Below are 20,828 nucleotides of genomic sequence, written 5' to 3' on the forward strand. Positions count from 1 at the left end.
AGATCCCTGGTTGATGGTAGCAGGCGCGTGTAATTTCGTTGAATGAGAGAGTTCAGTAACAGCGCGCAGGAGAGGCTGCAGTAACGTTACTTACCAGGCCTCCAGGCGAACGCGTTTGTCACGCCCCCAGCACACGGCCACAGCAGACGATCTTCTGATTAATGTACGACCCACATGGCATGAAGGGCGGAACGTAGCACACGCCCCCAGCGTGCCCCTTGATGCGGCGCAATTGCGTTCACATGGCATGAAGGCCGGACACACGCCCCCAACGTTTCTCACGCCCCCAGCGTGTCATGCCCCCAGAGTGCGCCTTGATGCTGTGCAGCAACGTAATTGGCGCTTGTATGTACGACTCACATGGCATGACGGACGGACACACGCCTCCAGCGTTTGTCACGCCCCCAGCCCACGCCCACAGCCCACGATGTGATGGCCGTACCACACGCCCCCAGCATTAGTCAAGCCCCCAGCCCACGCCTACAGCACAACGCAGACACGCCCACAAGGGACTACTTTGCTGGCACGGTTCTTTTACCTTTTAAATGTATAGAGGAGTTGGCCTAACGGCTAAGGCGCTCGACCTCGGACCTGGGGATCTGGGTTTGAGTCTTGGTAACAACGCCAAACATCCTGTGATTCTGGGCAAATCACTTAATCTCCCCGTGCCTAACAAAAATGAATGTGTGTCCTCATGTAACGTAACTGGTGCTATGTAAAGCGCTCTGATACCCAATTCAGTTCGGTTCGAGTTCGCGCTGTATAAAACTATGCAAAAAAATAAATAATAATAAAAATATGGTGGCCGTCTGCATAGCCTATGTCCTTCTGCTGCAACTGCCCTTTCCAACGCTGTATTGGGTGTTGTGATTGGTGCTGTGGTTACTGAGATTACCCGCCTCAAAGGTTTGGGCTCTCTCTTTATAATATTAGTATGGATTCACAGAATAAACCCACAGTTAAAAGTTATTGAGTAACTTAACGTGTACCAACTACCATGTTATTCTCTTTAGTTTGTTTCTAAACTGTTTTCAATTTGGTGTTTGTGCATGGTGGTCGGCACAGGTCATGGTGTGCATTGTGTGATTTGGTAACTATAACTGGCCAGCTTCTGTGGTTAGTTGAGTATGAACCGGAACCATAAGTCAGTTTTTAACTGTTTTTTCTCCAGTGAATTTCATTGGTTTTTTTTATTCTTATGAAGTACTTAATTTCCAACCTCCGCTGCATACGTCCCACTGCTGTCAGCCAACCCCCATATAAGTGGGTGTTGGTGGTGGACCTTCCGCTGCCAGTCAACCCTTGCAGGGGTTGGCACAGGGCCAGACCTCCATAACCCATATCTTAAATTACCCCCGCTGCTCATGGCCTTCGGCTATGTGCTGTGGGTGTTGGTTATAGGGCCTTTCCTGTGCACAGCCTTTGGCATTCTCAGATGGGTTGTGTGCAAGGGCTGGTCTTTGCTTGTGGACAGACACTGGTTAAAGTGTTTGCCTTGATTTATTATTTTTTTTGTCCCGGATATAACTCTCGAGTCAGAAGTGATTTGAGAGTTATGAAACTCAGAGTCTCAAGTGATTTGAAAGTCAACAACAAAATGGCCGCCGATTTAGTTACCTAAAATGGCTTCTATTGTGACCCTTGATTCTTTGCTTTTGGAGATTTTGTCTAGTGTGAGACCTGAGTTTTGTACCCTCTGGGTACCCCTTAGCACTCCCTGCGGCCAGGCATCCGTGAGGGTGCCCCCCATGGCTGTGCACATTGTGTTGTTTCTCAGATCAGTACTCTTGATCATACCCCATATCTTCATACCCTATATCTTCATACCCCATATCTTCATACCCTATATCTTCAATTACCCCCACTGCTCACAGATTTTGGCTGTGTGCTGTGGGTGTTGGATGCGGGGCCCTTCCTGTGACCAGGTCGTGCGTCCTCCCCATTCTTGTAGCCCACACACAGAGTGCGCAGCCATCTGCATGCTCAGGAAGGGTCAGTACATTAACTGCTCTTTGCATGTGGTCTGACACTTGTTAAAGTGCTTGTCTTGATTTTTTTTGTTGTTCCAGGATATAACTTCATAGTCAGATGTGATCAGAGGTTCCTTAAACTCTTGAGTCTCAAGTGATTTGAAAGTCAACCACAAAATGACCATTGATTCCGTCACCTAAATTGGCTTCCCTTGTAACCCTTGATTCTTTTGTGACTCCTGAGTTATTTGCGGGTTTTGGAGTTTTTGTCTAGTGTGAGACTTGATATTTCCACACTCCTGGTACCCCTTATCTGTTCCCTAGGGTCAGGCACCCCGAGAGTGACCCCCATGGCTGTTCACGTTTTTTTCTCACATCAAAACTCTTGCGTCATATCCAACTTGAGAGTTCCAAGATGGCTGAAAAAACATTTAGAGCTCTTATTCAGCAAATCACATTTCTTTAAAAAATCAAAATGCGATTGAGAGAAATCCTAACCCTAGAGTTAAAAGAGCAGAGATATACAAGAGTGTTAACCCTTTAAAGCCCCTCAACAACATTTTTAAACGCTAATATCTATTAAACTAACTGAACAGATTTACATAAAACCAACAAAAGCAGTTTCTGAGTAAAGTTTTACTTTCATGCCAAGTTTGGTGTAAATCTGTTCAACGGTTCAGGCTGTAGGCGTGCGCACAATGTACTGTGGGAGCTGTAATAATCACTTCTTTTTTTACCCCCATTAACGTTTTTCTCCTGCATGTAGCTGCATGAAAATTGGCATGCCAGACGGAAGCTACAGATTTTCCAAATTGTGAGCAAATCTGTCCACTGGCTAAAAAAGTTCCAGGCAAATCAAAAATGCCTTTTCAATGAAAAGTGCGGCTAAACCACAACCGCCGCTGTGTAATATGTAGGATGTTCAGATGTGTACAGTGTAATATGCTATTTATTAACATGGTTGAGTGTGGGAAGTGGCCAAAACGTTGAGTGGGTCATAATGCCCCTCATGCCTTATGTTTGGGTGCTTTTATTGCACCAATATAGGTGGTATAAAAACCCATGTTCTGCAGAGAATCGTGAAATATGGAAAATATTTCATGATTGCCTGTGAAATATGGATTGGTTTAATTACCTTAATGACAGCTCACAGGCCACGCCGCAGACCTTTACCATTGGTAGGACTACTGGGATATTGCGGCATGGAGCAACAGTTTATGCAGGAGTGTTTTCTAAACTAGGTGGCAAAAATAGGAAAAATTTGTGAGGCTTTCTTTGGCAGTAATATTGCCATCCGTTTGAGCTAGGGACATTTTTGTGAAATCTGCACATTATATGGCAAATCCATCATATTGCTGTATACGCTGCAGCACCGGAATCCCATAAATTCTCTGGCCCTCACCATTGCCCATTGTTTTATCAACAGTTTAGTTTAATCAGTGTCCACTGGCAACATTAGGCTAATCCGTGCCCTTTGTTAAAGAAAACATATTTTTCAAGCTAAGTACCCAAAATAAACATGTGATAAACGAAATAAAGTATGGGTAGCGTGTTATGGTCCTATATTGCCGTGTCGGAGATGACATTTACAATGCACTCTGCCTTCAGCCTCGTGGTTTGTGATGTCACAGAACGTCTCAATGCAAAAATAAACCATATTACAAGGATACCTTTTATCTATTCTGTGTCTCTCATACATGCAAAATCTTACTGTTTCTTACTTATATTATTTTAATTATTAAAGTACGAACCAAACATTTTCTTTCAGGTATTTTTGCACCGCTTTCCAAAATTCAGAAGGCACCAGATGTGCCCAAGCCCTTCACCAAAAATTCGTTGGCGCGGTCTTCGGGCAGGTCACAGAAACTTGATGTAGCCCATGTGACCTCAAAAGTAAATACAGGTAAGAGTAACAAGCAAGCATGCTGGGTATGTGTGTTCTATTGACCACGCTGTTTAGGGAGGGACATCTTAAGTACTTTTGGGGTCCTGGGCCAAACCAAGTTTGTGCAGAACAGCTTTGAATTTATGATCCAATATCCTCTCTTTCATGCTCTCTTTGGCCGGGTCACTGACCATGCACAAACACCCTCATCCAAATTCTAAATGTGTGTACATCTAATATTCAGGGATAGTGACCTGTGTTTTCAATACCGTAACGCAGGAGCAGCATACTAATATTAATGCAAATAATATCTGTGACACCCTTCCATTTCTAATATGTCAGATTCCGTTTTGATTTAAAATAAACATTTTATGGATGTTCCATGAAATATAGACTCTCACACATCACCCACATTAAAAATAAATTAAAGGAAAAACTGTTTTAAAACAATCTGTTTAATGATTATTAAAGGTAATCCGGGCAAGACTCTATGCAGAACAGAGCTGGCTCTATCAGGGGGCTCCCTAAAAGGCTGGAGCCCTGAGCCAAAGCCCACTTTGCATACTGATTGTCAATGTATAGAAGGTCAACACAAAATCATTAACAGTGTTTTGATATTAAATACAAAGAACTTAATGTGACCAGAAGAAAATATATAAAAAAGTAGGAACGTATAGATAAATGTAAATTAATAATTTAAATCATCTTAATAAAAGGCAAACAATTGTCAGATGTGCATTTATATGTATTAATTAGTGTTTGTGAGCCCTTCGAGGAGGCGTACTGTACAGTGTAGCACTTTGGTTGAAGAGGAGAGATACTGTGTTTGCTTTTAACACTTAAAATAGTGGATGGGCCCTGGGTTCGATACAGCAAAGACATGCGTTGAAAGATTGTGTTACCGATACAAATTAAAATAGAAACTATAGATATAGTCGTAGCAACATAATACACTAACGTGACGTGACTGGAGTGTCCAACGTATGCGCAAGAGGGCCAGAAACAGCTCCTGAGTCTGCGGGAAAGGTGTGGCCGCATCCGGCCTTACCGTTTACTTCCGTACGCTTGCTCGAGCAAGAACACATCTTGGAGGAAAGGGATCCTTCATGGGAGGAATTTGGGATAGGACACTGAGGCGAGCGAAACAGATCCTGCACTGCCCAGGTCCATGGTGGCCGCAGTATGACACAGCACGGAGTGTATGCATCTGAGCACTGCTGAGGGGTTGATTCAACTCGTATGAGACTTACAGAAAACTATATAAAGAAAACTGTTCGTTATAACCTCTAATGATCTAATCAAATTGCTGTTGTGCTGAGTTAACACCACTGAGGAATCTATTGAGCTGGGCGATTCTCTGCCCTACTGATTCCCTTTGCCACATCTTTAATTTTTGTTCAACGTCATTGATGGGTGACTTATTGCCTCCATTTCATAAAAATCCATAGTATTTTTTTTTAGTCAAGAGACCCATATACTTTAAGTTGCCTCACGAGACGAGACCAGTTGAAATTGGACTAGCAGAACAAATAAGTTGTTAACCATTGCAATACCACACACAAAACGGAGAATTAGTTCTTTAAATAGCATTTTTTTTTTCATCAAGTCACCCATCTGTTCATATACACTGTTTTATTGGCTTGGCAAGTTGATTGATAATGCTTAGCTTTAAAAAAAAAAAAAATTCTTGTGCTGCCGGTATGTGGTTGTATACATTTTTTATTTTGTATGTATACAAGTCACGCAGCCCTGCTAAGTGGCACACATCTCGCGTTGGAATAACACATTTCCGGTATTTTTCCTGCATTACTTTAGATTTCAAAAGATTTTATTAAAGAGGTTTTAACAGAACATGTGAAGTGAAGGCAGTACTGGTGTCTTATGCGCCGTATGGTTACAGTGGGCATAAAGTTGACATAGTTAGGTGCATGTTACAGTCATTGTCTGACATGGTACTGGCGTACATTGGCACACGGCCGTTCTGCGTACTGCCCTCGTGCGAGGAAAGTAAAGAAGAGAAAAAGAAGGGTAGGGGAAAGAGAAGAAGGGATGAGCGGGCAGGAAAGTGTGGCGTGGTCGTTCATATGTGATGGCCTGTGGGGAGGCTAATAGTCTCTGTCTAAGGTGGTTTGTGCGTGCCCAGGTAGTTGTCTAGGGGGAGCCACATCTCGCCTTTTGTGGTGGAGTGTGGTGAGCTATCCGCCGTTATGTTGTCCGCCCCTCTTAGGAACGTGATCCAATTCAGCCAACTCCTAAAGGTTGCCTTTCCTGTGTCCTTCCAGTTTGCCAGTACGGTTTTGACCGCTGCTGTTAGCAGGAGGTCGATTAGCTCACTATCGCTTTTGGAGTCGATTCCGGGGGACAGGAAGGCGGCTACTAGCCCTAGGAAGTCGTACTGAATTGGGTGTCCCATTATGGTATTTATGAAGACTCTTATGTTGTCCCAGAAAGACTTGACTTTGGGGCAGTAGAGGATAAGGTGAGCGAGGTCTCCTTTGTGCTTATGGCAGTTCCAGCATCTGTCGTTATCTCTGAGCCCCATCGCTGCCAGTCGGGCGGGGTCCAGTATGCTTTGTGGAGGAGCCAGAATTTAGTTTGGGCTAGTGTTGGAGACACCTTGTTTTTGGATGCTGAGGTCCATAGTCGGGCCTTTTCTTTCTCACTAAACTGTCTGGTGTGTTGCGTTTCCCAGAATTCTAAAGCTTTGGTGTTTAGTTTTGATGTTACCGGGCTGAGGAGTTTGTATATGTGCGATGTTTGGTGACCAGTCTTATTTAGATTCGCCATATATAGGAGGATTGATGGTACCTCCTTGCTAATACCTGCTCTTGTGATTGCTGCCGTTATTTTTAGGAAGTTATAAAATTCAATATCTGGTAGTTTTTGCAAGAGTTGTAGCGTGTGGAACGTGAGCGGGGCATTGTTTTTTTCTAGTTGGTTAATCGTTGAGACTCCTCTTTCGTACCAAGCTCTGATGTTTAGTACCTTATCCTTGTACTTGATTCTGGTATTGTGCCAGATGGATTCCCTGTTCGTGTTTTTAATGCTCCTTACCATCTTTTTGTCAACCTTGAGAAGGGCGTTCCTGGTGTATTTAAATATGATGTTGTTTTCTTCGGGGTGTTTATTAGCAGTAATTAGCGCTAAAGGGTCAAGGCCCAAAATGGTTTGTCTTTCTAGTTCCAGCCAAACCGGTGTGTACACCTGGTCGGGTGAGACCCAAAATATCCCCTGCTTGGCTAGGCATGCGGTCTGGAAAGTTTTAAAATTGGTGAGTTTGAGTCCCCCTAGTGTTTTGTTTAGTCTTAACTTTTGCAGGCTGATCCTGGGCTTTTTGTTTCTCCAGAGGAATTTATTGATCAGGTTGTCTAGTTTTTTGTGGAAGTCCTCTGTGGCTAAGAGAGGGAGCATGCTGAGCAGGTAGTTGACCATGGGTGTTATCATCATTTTAATTGTTTCCACCCTGCCCCTCCAGCTGATGAACTTTGGTGACCATGAGTCTAGCTTCCCTTTTATTTTGTTTAACATGGCGTTTTTGTTGTAGTCCAGTGTTGATTTTAGATCCCTACCAAAGTGTAGGCCCAGGTACTTTAGGAAGTTTTTTTGCCAGGCCAGGCCCGAGACCCCCAGAACTGCCCTAGTTGTGTGTACGTTTAGGGGTTTGCATTCCGACTTGTCCCTATTTAGTTTATATCCAGAGACCTGCGCGTACTCCTCGATGGTGGCCATCAGGGCCGCTATCGAGGGGCCCAAGTCCTGTGTCGTTATTGGTATGTCGTCGGCATAAACCACCCCCTTTTGTACCGCTAGTTTAATAGTCCTCCCCTTGACTGGGATTCCTTTTATATCGCTGTTGTCTCTGATCATGGACAGGAGTGGTTCCAGGCAGAGTAGAAAAAGTGCCGGGGAGAGTGGGCAGCCTTGTCTGGTCCCTCTGCCCAGGGTTAGGAGTTCAGAGGTACTCCCGTTGACAACCACGCGGGCTTTGGGTTCGCTATATAGCGCCATCACCATTCTTATGTAGTTTTCTCCTAGGCCAAACCTTTGCATGCATTGCACAAGGAAGGGCCAGGACACTCTGTCAAAGGCCTTCTCTGCGTCAAGTGCGATCATAACTGCTGGCTCCACGTTGGTGGAGGCATGGTTTATTAAGTGGCACAGGAGTCTCGTGTTGTCTTGGGACATTCTATTCTTGAGGAAACCCACCTGGGAGTTATGGATTAGATTTGGAAGCCTTGTGTTTAATCTACCCGCCAGGATCTTTGCGTAAAACTTGCAGTCTACGTTGATTAGTGAGATGGGGCGGTAGTTTTGCGGATGCTGTACGTCCTTGCCTTCTTTAGGGATGACTATTATGTTGGCTTCGGTCATTGAGGTAGTCATCTTACCTTCTCGAATGCAGTGTGTGAAGACTTCTTCCATTGTGGGTTTGATTAGTCGGAGAAAGTATTTATAGAACACTGCTGTATAGCCGTCTGGTCCAGGGGCTTTGTTGTCCTTAAGCGCTGCTACCGCTTTTTCTATCTCTGCCCCTGTTATATCTTGTTCTAGCAACGATCTTTGTGTGTCGGACAGTTTGGGCAGGGTAAGTTTACCTAAGAGGTTAGCTCCCCCATCTCCTTTAAGGTTGGTGTCGTCTCTGTAGAGGCCCTCGTAGGAATCTTTAAAAACCTTAAGTATCCCTTTATTGGATGTCTGGGATTTCTTATTAGTGTCTGTTATTGCTGCAATTGTATGCTGTCTCTGCTTGCATTTCAGGTATGTCGCTAGGGCTTTCCCTGCCTTGTTTATTGAGCATAGGTTTATGGCTTTATATCTATTTATCCACATGCCCGCCCTTTCACTTAAGATCTTATTAAGTTGGTATTTCTTTCTGTCAAGGTCAGTAAGAGTGTTCTTGTCTGCTAGGTTGGTTATATGGCTTGTTTCTAGGTGTTTGATCTGCGTTTCGAGTTCTAGTACTCTTTTATTTCTTTCCCTGTGCATTCTAGCTTTGATGCTGAGTAGTCTACCCCTGAGAGTGGCCTTCATGGCGTCCCAAAGGGTGTCTCTGCCGGTGTCCTTGGTGTCATTGAATTCTAGAAATTCTTTTATGGCTCCTTCAATTTCTGCTATATTGGCCGGGTTCTTAAGGATGTCACTGTTGAATCTCCATCTACGGCTTGTTTGGTCGTTGTGTTTCCCGCTGAGGCTTAGGGTGACATGCGAGTGGTCTGAGATTGTTCTTGGGCCTATTTCTGTGTGGTCTATGAGGTGTGTATGTGAGGTTGAGATGAGGTTGTAATCGATCCTGCTGTATGAGTTGTGCGGGTGTGAGTAGAAGGGGTAATCCCTTGTGTCTGGGTGTTGGAGTCGCCAGGGGTCCCTAAGGTGGAGTTTGGCGCATAGGTTCCTCAGTGTATTCTTCACTTGGGCGCCGTGTGTGCCTCTCTGTGGGTGTCTGTCGGTGGTGTAGTCTAAGACCTGGTTGAGGTCCCCAGCTACTATCAGAAGGTCCTCCTGGGGTAACATACTCAGTCTGTTCTCAACGTCCTCCCAGAAGGCATTGTCTTCACAGTTGGGCCCGTAGATGTTAGCAATGTGGATCGACTCCTCCCCCCGTTTGAGGGTCGTTACTAGGAGCCTCCCATCATCGTCTGCGTGTTGCTCCTGTACCACTAGTCTGGCTTTTTTGCTTATCAGCGTTATTACCCCTCTCTTTTTGTGCATTGCCGGGGAGCATAGGGTCTGCCCTATCCACTTCGCACTGAGGAACTGAGTGTCCGATGCTGACAGTTTGGTTTCTTGTAGCACGCACACATCACATTTTAGTTTGTTTAGGTGCTCTAAAACTTTCCTCCTCTTGACCGGGTGGTTCAGCCCTTTAACATTGAAAGAGGCTACCTTTAGGTCTGAAAGTAGCTGGCTATGTGGTGCCTGTGTCATCTTTTTCTGTACTTATCGCTCTTTTGTGCGCTGGTCTTGTATGTGTCTGGATGCCTTGCACGAGCTCTTACTATGCTTACTTTTGTAGCCTCCAGTCTGGCCTGCTTGTAGGTGTTAGTAATAGGCTGTGTCTGTCCGCCAGAGAGAAGTGGGGATTACTTTAATGCCTGAGATTGTCGTGCATAAGAACTGTGTCCTGAAGTGCTATAGTTCCAGTTTCTGTCTTTGCTGGGACGGAAGGCATAAAAGCTGAGCTCCAAGTGCTGTTTTTCAAACTCCACTAGATGTCGCTAGTGTATAGGAATCTCAAAATATTATGATGTAGAAATATCTTGCTATCACAGTAAGCCAAACGAACGTAAGAAATGTGAGGACCAAAACACAAAACCACACACCCGCCTAATTAATGTGCTAATCATCCCTGCTCAAAGCATAGTCTCAATTAGATGTGGATGTCCAGCTGCAAAAGGAAGCTTCTAAATACATGCCAAAAACTGGGTCAGCCTAAACTGCAATAAAGGGGGGCTTAATTGGAGACTTGCACAGAGAGAAGATCCGCGCTGGGGCACCTCTCACATCCTGTAGTCGGCCTGGGGTCCCCGTGGCAGAGAGCCTGGACAGACCATGTCAATTTATCATGATCTGATCATGCCATTAATTTGATTGATTGCCAGCCAGGGAGGCGCAGGCTGGCCGAGGCAAGGAATCTTTGTTTAATTGATTGTTTCTCTGCAGCCTCGCCAGCAACAGGTGTCCAACCTAGTCTGTTGGCTGTGCCATGCTACTACTAAGGGACCGATTTTGATGCAGCACCTTGACAAGGTGCCTGCCACAGGGTGCATGGATGAACTGCACCTCAGCTCTTTACAATGAGAGCATAAAGAATAGGATTGTGACCAAACAGTTTCAGTCGCATCCTAATTGCTGGTTTGAGACCGCCGACAGGAGGTCGGTCGGTCCCAGTTCCAGATCGATGTCAGACAGACTCGGGTCCGTCCGACATCGAAATCAGCCCCCAAGTGTGGGTGACATTATACTGTTCGTGAGTAAGTGTCACTCATAGTAGTTGAATGTCGCTCATAATTACACTGAAATTATGAAATGCCACTCATAAGCAATCTGAAACCTTGGCAGCTATGGTCACATGCATCACATGCATCGAAGGTGTTCACAGTCATACCAGCTTAGTGCAGACAAAATGTTTGATACACAGAATGATTAAGAGGCAATAGTCAAATCACAAAACTTCATGTGGTACTGCTGATTCATTGATTGCGTTTCTTAACATTTACCCAGTGATTTACAATGTATTTGTGCATTTCATTTCATTGTGTTACTTTTATTCAGCTGCATCTTATAATGTATACCACTGGGGGTGCATACTCTGAGCAGGAGCATCTGTGCCAACGTCATTTCATACTGTGGACAGAAATCAGAGGCTCGGTTATTGCTGGCAGCCATTTTAGGATGAGGTGCCCAATCACGATGCTTTGTCAAATCCATATCAAGACACAACATTTTGTCATTTCTAATTAAAGTTCCATATGTTACACCTTCCCCCTGATTGCCTACCGGAGCACTCTAATTTTCAGGCCACCAAGATTGTATAAAATGGATTGTTAAGACAGAGAGGCCACAATATTGATGTGAGCTGTGAAATACCCCCCCCCCCCAAAGTCTGACTCCTAAAAGTATGAACTGGTTTCTGTGAGGAATGCTTGCCTCACCCTGTAAGCTTGGCTCGTGAAGCAAGACCTTCCTCAGAGAAGTCAGTGTGTTGCATTTGTAACAACACCAGAACAACGAAGCAGTTAAGAAATATTCAACTTAAAAGTTCTAAACCAAGTGAGCTAAAATGAGAAATGTATTAAAAAAAATACAATAACAATAAAAAAAATCTGATGCTGGGATCAATTCAAAGATGAACTTTATTTGGTTTATCACAACCTTAAATTATACATGTATAAAAGTGACCATCGGTATAAAAACAGGATAGAATTTAATTGAATTGATGCTGGGATCAAGAGTTTTTCCTAAAAGCAAAAGTGTTCCATTAAAAAAAATAAACGAACATAAAAATCTTTGTTAATCAGTGAGACTTAGTGATCTGGTTCTACGCATTCTTCATGGCTGCCTGCTATGGAGAGTGGTGGAGAAATGGTTTGTCCCAGCCAAAAAGGCTTCCTCTGGGCTTAGAAAGGATTCAGAGCTTGAAAATCTTCAGCGAGGTAAAACTGGAAGATGAAGCCGAGAAGGGCCCCACAAAGTCGGGTATATCTGCTGAGTTGACTCTCAGTAACCTCAAAGGTTGCAGCAAAGACGTACCAAGAAGGACAAGCCGTTATAACAAAGTGCCACCTTTAATAAAATAAAAAAACGATCTTTAACTTTGTATCTGGATGTCCTAAAGTCTGGAACTAATCAAGAATGGTTACTTAAATACTAGTCCATTGGTTGTAGTTGCAGGAAGGCTTTGTCAACTCTAGCTCAGGTCCATAGCAAAATATCCAGTTAAAACTGGTTCCTGGGCTTTCATAGTACCAGCAACAAGTGACTCTCTCCAGAGGACCTTTACAGTACCCTTACACATTGGGTAAGCAAGTTGATCGTCTGTCCTTTGAGGTTAGCTGGAAACTAGTGTCGCTAACTCTCAGAGCGAGTCTTCAGGAGCTAGACAGAGAGATAAGCAGATCTGATGCCTTCAGTCAGCAAGCAGTAAGGTACCTTATTTTTCATCTTTGGTGCCTTTACTTTATTTGCCTAAAGCGAGTAAAGCAAGACAAATAAAAGTTTATTATCACTCTGTAATCATCAATTATTATTAAGCAAGTTAGATTAAAAATCTCTATACATTCGTCACCTAGGATTTGCAATGTTTCTGAAAAAAACTTCCAAAAACTATTGCAAACTCCATCACCCAAAAAAATGGAAAGCAGCCTTATTCCCTTCTGCCCAGTTGCCTCTCTCCCTTAATGTCCTCTAAAGGCCGGCCCAGTTTCTCACACTTAGGCCCAGATGAACAAAGCTTCCAGTTTGCATTTCTTAAATAGCGACTCCATAGGAATTGCTATTTAAGAAATGCAAAAGGATATGTACATAATTTGAGATTCCCTAAAAAGTACAAAGTAGGAATCGCTTTCAGCTACAAAGTAGGAATCACTATTAGGGAATCACAAATAGGAAATGCCCTTGCATTCCCGCCTATGGGCAAAACAGGAAATAACAATTTAAGAAATACAAAGCCAAGGGTGCCTAATGTACATGTAGGTGCACATATGTCCTAGGGGCATATGTGCACTTCATGCCACATTAAAACGGCATTTTTTAATGCATTTTTTAATTTTGCACTTTGTTACCATTGACTTCAAGTCGATTGTAATAGCATTGCCTAAATGCCTGATTCGCATTTAGGAAATGCTACGCACATGTGCTTTAGGAATCACAAATAGAAAATCCCTATTTGCAATTCCTAAATCGTGCTCGCAATTTTTCTAGCGGGTCGAAATTGCAAATTGTGACCGGTTTAGGCCCTGCTTTGTACATCTGAAAAGGACATTTAGCATTTCTTAACGAGCCGAAATAGCGATTCGGCCTGTTAAGAAATGCTAAATGGCATTGTGTTTCATGGTAAATCTTTTCTTCTGAGCTATCAGAGTTTAGCTCCCGTACTGAGTTTGGCTCCATGGGACTAAGGAAGGTCCTCAAAGCATCATAAGAGTATTGAGCTGTTCACAGATATATTTATGCTGAATGCCTTTACGCAGGTTTCAATTCTGTGGGCTTCCCTCAGTCCCAAAGGAGATCAGGTATGAAAAGCTACGCATGTGAATGATCTATTGCTGGGTACTGGAGTCAAACTTCAGCAAACTAAACCTGATAATTGAAGAAATGTATTCAAAAATGTAATAAAAAATGAGTCTTTCATTGAATTGCTTATAGTGGTTTGCCTATTCGCTGCAGATTTGAAGAATGTAGAGTATTCCTAATAGAAGTTAACAAAGTATATTTTTGTTTATCTATGGTGTTCTTTTAAAGGGAAGCTTTGCAGCTTGCTGTAGGAAACAAACTCTTGAGCACAAGTTATCTTTTAGGCTATAAGTGGGGGTAGTGATTCCCTCTCTCTTACACCCCGTGAGTGAACTTTATGCAGCAACACTCTTGCTTATAATCAGTTGTACTAACACTGTTTCAGCCACATCAGTTTTAGGGTACACATGTTTTTCTTTTTCAAAGTTGAGCACACATTGGTGGTGCATATTTGCAACCTTCTGCTATTACAGAGGTCAAAATCAATATGTTCAGAAAAAATAAAATGGTAAGTTCATGACCAAAAAATGGATTTCCTCACAAGCCACATTTCTTTTAACTACACATAGTCATACCTCCATTTTCCCATTATTTTATGGTAAATCAACGTTTGTGTCACTGAAGGTATTTTGATTTAAAGTTTAGCCCTCTGTATTTATGTATGGTCTGTTTATATTTATACGAGGTATGTGTAGTGCATGAACCTAAGTATAGAGCAACGAAGCGCTGAATATGGACAGGAGCTCTGAATTAAAATTCTAACATGTTTTCAAGGAGGCAAGTATTGTTTATAGCGATTATATGTTTGATTCCCTAACAACTAGAGGTGTAGTGTTCTCCAAGAGCTGGGTCTTCACATCCTTTCTGAATTGCAGGAGAAAAGGGTCAGTCGTGATTTTTATCAGATGTTGTTCCATATCTCCAGAGTGTGTAGTGTAGTTCCTATCTTCCCAATAGGCTCTGCGCATTGGAATAATACCTACAGCAGTAAAGGCCTAGGCCAGACGTTAACTAGGTCTACTACTGTCGATACTAGACTTAAGTTTTGGGTTTGCCAGCGTAGCTCAGAGTTCGCTAGAAACTTTCTCTAATGTTCAGGAAAGAATTAACTCCCCTGATTAGACAAGAAGGGATTTAGTTTCTGACAACCATAGAACATGACAACTTTGCTCTCCCCTAATCAAGAGTGTATCTCCAGAGTCGTGTGAGCACAAGGCAATTATTTTACTCAGTCAGTACGTGCATTCTGAGTCTCATCAGATTGTAGAGAAAAGGAAGAGACGGGCGTGTTCAATAAAAAGGTGTTATTTATTGATCAGTCTCTTTGCTCGTACAAGAGAAATGGATCGATATTATTGCAATACTTATAGTTAAGTAAAGTGCATACATTAAAAGCAATAGTATAAAATAATACTGTAGAAACATTGATATGGTTTCTGAGCCATATGATGTTTAAAATGATTAAAATATATTTACATACACATATACATTTGACTAAACGTACTCAACTGGTGTTTCTAAATACGCCTACCCCGTGTACCTGACCTAAGTCTAATGCGTGGGCGGGAATAGAAAGTTACAGTTTAAGTTAAGTTTGTTTTTGCCAAGTGAATAACTAAAGAATTCTCTGTGAGGGGTTATTCAGTTCTGTACCTGGAAGTTAGGATGAATGAGGAATGGTATCTCTTTCTCTGCTCTCGATATTCCAGGCTGCCTGCGAGGGCTGCCCAGAAACGCCGGTGCTGGATTCTCGGCAGGAGAAAGCAGCGCGTCTCTCAGCGCGTCAGGAAGGCGGGGCTGCTGCCAGCGGGGTCTGCTCTGCTTCTGGGCTTCGGCAAGTATGGCTGCTCCGTCTCGTCACCACGCGTGTGTTTGCATAGGGCAAGATCGGCAATATTTATACCTTAAAGGTGCCGAGATTGACGTAAGGATGGACATAGATACGTCAATAAAGATGTCATACGACTTGCTCGTTAGCACATTCTTTTACTGAAGTTCTCTGTGAAATCAAAACAATGGCCGCACGGATTTTCCAGGTTGTCATAGGTTTGATTTGTTATGAGAACGTCGTATGCCTTATCAGGGACTGGAGGAATGTCGCTTGTCTAATTAGATCTCAAGCGTTATGACCTAATCAGATAACACGTTCCTGTGCCGTAGTGTGACTGCGTCAGATAACGGTATCTGCATCATGGGGGCTTTTCTTGCCTCATGGGCTGACTGTTAGTTAACTTGATAGTTAGTTTAACCAGAATAGGGTCAGGAATAGGGGGATCGATTCAGAACCTATAGGAATACATGACACCCACTCCACGCTAACTATGGTCATATTTACTAATCTATGCATAGTATAACATAGTACAACATACTATAGAGTATAGTGTATACCTCACCACCCCAAAATACATAAATGCATTTTGAAATTTTCAAATATACTGAAAAATTGCAGTCATATATATTGTATGCACTTAAGCTATGAATTAAACGCTAAAGTAAACACGCATTTGTAGACATTATTGCTTATTTGGTATATGAGAAATACACATGAAATGGCTCTTAATATGGCTATACAGAAAGAAAGTTCGAGACCATTTCATCACATAATAAAATATTTGTGAACATACCATCGGGCAACTAAAGTTTATAAAGTATCTAAAAATAGAAATCTTAGTTCTCTAGGAATAGTTTCTTACTTTAAGCAGAAGACAAGTGTCCCGAAAATTTTGTAAAAAATAATTTGGGGCTGCTAAAAAATTGCTGTCCGTGAACTGGTGGGAAAAATTGTTCATGTGACTTTATTTTTAAAGTTGAAGGCCGAATTCAGGGAACGCCGTGTGCGAGCTTGCTCAAAAGTCTCTATTTCTGTTCTGGAGAGAACATCATATCATTAAGGCTTTCGAAAAAACTGTCAACAGCTTCATGGGAAAGTTCCACTAAGTCGGAAATAGGTGTAACCATGCATTCGTGCGCATGATTGTCTCCATTGACATTCTGATTCGCATTGCTGACAGAAGGTCGTACCTGATCAATGCTGCTTTCATCTTGAACTTCACTACTCTTCAATCGTAGTGGTGAAGATTCCACGAATGCCGTCATCAGGATTGGCAGCCTTTGAGGGCAGCACAAAGCGTGAACCTTGGTAGGAACCAACAATGTATCTGCATCCACTGGCGCATCCGATTGTAGCGTCAGACAGGTGTCTAACACGCATTCTTCTCCGCATAGCAGACATCTCAATACAGGTAAAACACATCTTTGCCACATTGGTCGAAATGATAGAAACCAAGTCATGTTCAGGTCTCTAAGCCGGGAGAGTCCCAGGATTTTTGATATCCGGTCCCGGTATCCAATGGCTAGGATTGTTTCTTCCATTGTCGCGAGAGTTTGATCTGTGACATGGGTTGCCATAACGAAAAATAAGGACTAAGAATAGGATTCCTGCAATTAGTCCCAGGATCAGGGGAAGTCCGCCAAAAATCGAATGGACGAAATCTGGAAAAATACCCAGTATGGCTTTGAATGGTGTTAATGCCATCGAAAATACTGTCTTAAATACCTTTGAGACCCCAGTGGTATCAGAAATATTTAAGATTTCGCTCAGGATTTCCGCGAAATGTACGGGGGAATTAGTTGATAATAATGTATGTATCTCTGCAGTCGTCCTTGCGACTTGTAGATCATACGGTTCTTTCGATGACGAGAGCCTTGTAGGCGTCTGAAGAAGCACTGTTTTCATTCTGCTTAAAGTATCTATTCGAATAGAAGTAATTTTCAAATTGGGCCATGCCCTTGCCTCCCTGTCTGGAAAGGAGCTGGGGAACAAAGAACGTCCACAGCACTTGACCTTCGCAGTCGTAGTGACTAGATAAGGAGTCCCGGGCATAAGACTACAACATTTGCGGTCTACAATAAGAATGTAACTCCCATTATAGAGTCTTTGAAAGAATGGTTCTATTTCAGTTGCAGGTGCGCCTTGCTGGTGACATGAAAGGTTGTATGAATTCCATTCACAGGCTCCATGCAAACTAATTCCGTTACACAGAAGCGTGCCGCTTAGTGACATAGCACAATTGTTGCCACTAAGAAACACTTTCTGTCCTTTATTACTGACACATGCATGTGAATAGGGCAGGTTCCAAGTTGTTTTAAGGTACCCCTTCCCCAATTTCTCGTACATGCCAGCCTGTATATATTTTTGGCAGTATTGAAACCTGAAGGTTGAGATTGGAATATTTATGATTCCGTGGATTATCCATTCACTGCGCCAAGAAACCGTTTCGGTGTACGTGCGCGGTATAAATTATTTAACATAACATAACTGACAGGTCGTTCCGACATTGTCATTGGTAATCTTTCTAGTTTTTCAATGCTCAAGATTGTATAATCAGCACCCTTTTGCGCCATACCGATTTGTCTATCAGTAAGGTTAAAGATTTGGAATAGTGACGTTCGGTTGATTAAACGCCAAGGCACATAGCCTGAACGCAGATTTTGTAACGTCCAGCCAAGCTGTACAATAGAACGCAATTGTGACTGACCATGTTGTAATAACAGTAAGTCTTGCGATAATATATCGATTGCTGAAGACACAATGCTGTCCAAAGAAAAAATTCTGGAGGACAGAGTCATTAACCCATTGTCCACTACAGAAAGTGATTTTTCCAAATTAATACGGTCAATTTCCCGTATTCTCTCTGCTGTTTCAATTTGATTAACCTTCAAGGCCTCATTGTATGCTGCATATACAGAGGCTGCTATGAAACGCTTTTGACGCTGTTTGCGTGGTCCCATTATGAAATCACGCAAGTCAGCACCATCAGTAAGTAAAGTTAGGTGTTGCTTAATTTCAGGCAGTGTGGAAGTTTGTAGCCACTGAAGGCATAATTTGCCCACACTGTAGGTTGTTATTATCCCTGGGTGATGTCTTTGGGGATATCTAGGGTCTGGCCTGGTCATTTTGAACCCCTGTGTTTTATTCAGGAATCTGTCTTGACAGTTATTTGTATCTGTGGGCCAGATCAACCATTGTTTCCAATCAGGATGTGTTCTGTTTTGGTTTAATATATGGTTTACGTCTATCTCTTCATCCGTATCAGAGCTATTGCTAAACATTGTTGGCTTTGGAATAGACGGTTTATTTAAATCTTTGATTTTGGCTAGGCCAAGACAGGTGGTTTGTTGAACAGTGTCATTTAAAAATATCATTTGTTCTGGGATCATGCAAGCTCTAAACAAAGCTTCTAAACCCTGTACTTGCCATTCTTTTGTACCCCAAACACTTTTCAAATCAACATTTTTGTCCCAATAATCAAATCCAAAAGTATTCATTTCTTCGAAGAATGAATCTGAATATATCAACTTTGTGTTGGTTATCATGGTTTTCATCCCTGTCTTGTTTGACAATTTAAAATAAAATGTTTCAGCATTACTTGTGTTAAAACCTGAAAAATATGAATATTTGTCGTAAACGGTTCTTGAGCTCCCTTTTGGAGGTGTTGCACAATGTTCCCATTGATTATAATTTAAAACATTTCTAGGTTGTGCAGATGTATGTAAAAAATGGTTACCATAGTGGTTATAGCAATACATACTATCATAATTTGTAGAACCTTGCAAATAATCATGTTTTGTAAATTTAGCAGACATTACTAAGTCAGACATCATGTTATTAATGCTTTCGAAGTCCCAATCATCAGCAAATGAGTTTGGTTTTGCAAAGTCACTCAAGGAGATCTTGATTTGGTGTGGATATTTCAGGATCTCGACCGGACCATAAATTTCATAGTCAGTGTTGTCCCAGGCTACCCCACCAGGTATAGGATTGGCTGTGAAGTTGGCTGAAGAAAGTTCTCTTTTCTCGACGTGTGAAGATGTGTGTGGTTTGAGGACCAAGTTGATGTTCTGACTTGCTGTGTCCATTTTAGCATATTTTCCCTCAATGAAGCGTCCCAAAGTTAATACCATGATGAGCCAAAGTATGAGGATAAATGCACCAAAACCCACCCAAAATTCAATCCATGGAGAAATCAGATATGTTTCTTTCAGTTGGTTCAAAAGTTCCTTAGCTTTGTCTTTAAAGGATTTTGATGATGGCTGTGTCTTTGATTCACTGAGGCTTTCAGAGGAATCATCGAAGTTGATGAAGTAGCCGGATGCAGTTCTGTCAATTGTTCCAATTGGTTCAGGATTTTTGTTTCTTGCATTTTCACTTGGTACTTCATTGTAGATTGGTGTGTCTCTGCTAAATGTTTTTATTTGGGTTTTCAGAGGTCTGAGTTCTATTGCATCGTTGCATAGTCCTTGTTGTTCTTCTGTAGGCGTTTCGAATGTGATGAGCCTCTTTGTTAGGACCTCTGTACTGGTAGCAAACCTTGGTGTTCTGCTACTTATTGGGAGTCCACTTGGCCTACTGTTTGTTATCGGCCACATGTTGTGGTTTTACCAGGTCGATGGATACAACTCGGTTCTCCTTTTTACCAGCAAGTGGCGGTAGTACAACTGATCTTGTCCCGTTGACAGACAAGACAGGAACTGCTTTTCTGTAAGAAGGCCCAAATTCCTTCTTTACCGCGATCTTCTCCCTGACTAGATCCCCGACTTTTGGAATCCAGACAGGTCTTGCTGGGACAGGTGGTGATTCTTCAGAGGTTGTTGGCTGTTGTTTCAACTGTATGTTGCTCAGGTCTTTTCTTGTTTTGTTTAAGTCCTGCAAAATAGCCAAACGGTCTTTGACATCAAAGCTTTTTTCTTTAACCACTGAAGTCTGACTGTCGAGGTCAGAGATAATCATTCTAGTTCCAAATAATAATTCGTACGGACTGAATCCCTTCAGAGAATTTCTTGGCAAGTTATTTAGACTACGTTGGACACTTATTAGATGTTTGACCCACCCAGCTCCCGAACCTAATATCCTTTCCATTATAGATTGGTTTCTGCCTTGGTTTTTTCTTTACACCATCCCGTACCCTCAGGAAGGAAGTGAGAAGATTCCCGCTGGACTGTGCTCATTCGGCCATGTTTCCCCCCAGGCTGGTGGGCTTGAGTGAAAACAGTGGTCGAACGTAGCATGCTCTTAGCGTATATGCCATTTAGACTCGCAAATCTTTGTATAACAGTCCGGACGTCAGCCGAGTGCTGGTGATCTACATTATAAGTGGAAACTAGCCTGTATATGTTAATCGCAAGCCCTGCTTTTTATTGGTCATATTATCTGCCTTGATACGACGAGGTATTAAACTGTT

At 42.5% G+C, this 20,828-nt stretch overlaps 1 protein-coding gene across 4 annotated transcripts in view; it reads left to right on the forward strand.

The window, feature by feature from the left end:
- CLIP4 (CAP-Gly domain containing linker protein family member 4) overlaps positions 1-20,828 on the forward strand; it is a 370,258-nt gene that overhangs the window by 259,948 nt on the left and 89,482 nt on the right. For all 4 annotated transcript variants that reach the window (XM_078647520.1, XM_078647522.1, XM_078647519.1 and 1 more), the window contains exon 9: positions 3,739-3,873. In XM_078647520.1, the coding sequence (XP_078503646.1) occupies positions 3,739-3,873 (135 nt within the window). The remainder of the gene's footprint in view (positions 1-3,738; positions 3,874-20,828) is intronic.

This window comes from Lissotriton helveticus, chromosome 6, assembly GCF_964261635.1.
Source record: "Lissotriton helveticus chromosome 6, aLisHel1.1, whole genome shotgun sequence".
NCBI classification, from domain to species: domain Eukaryota; kingdom Metazoa; phylum Chordata; class Amphibia; order Caudata; family Salamandridae; genus Lissotriton; species Lissotriton helveticus.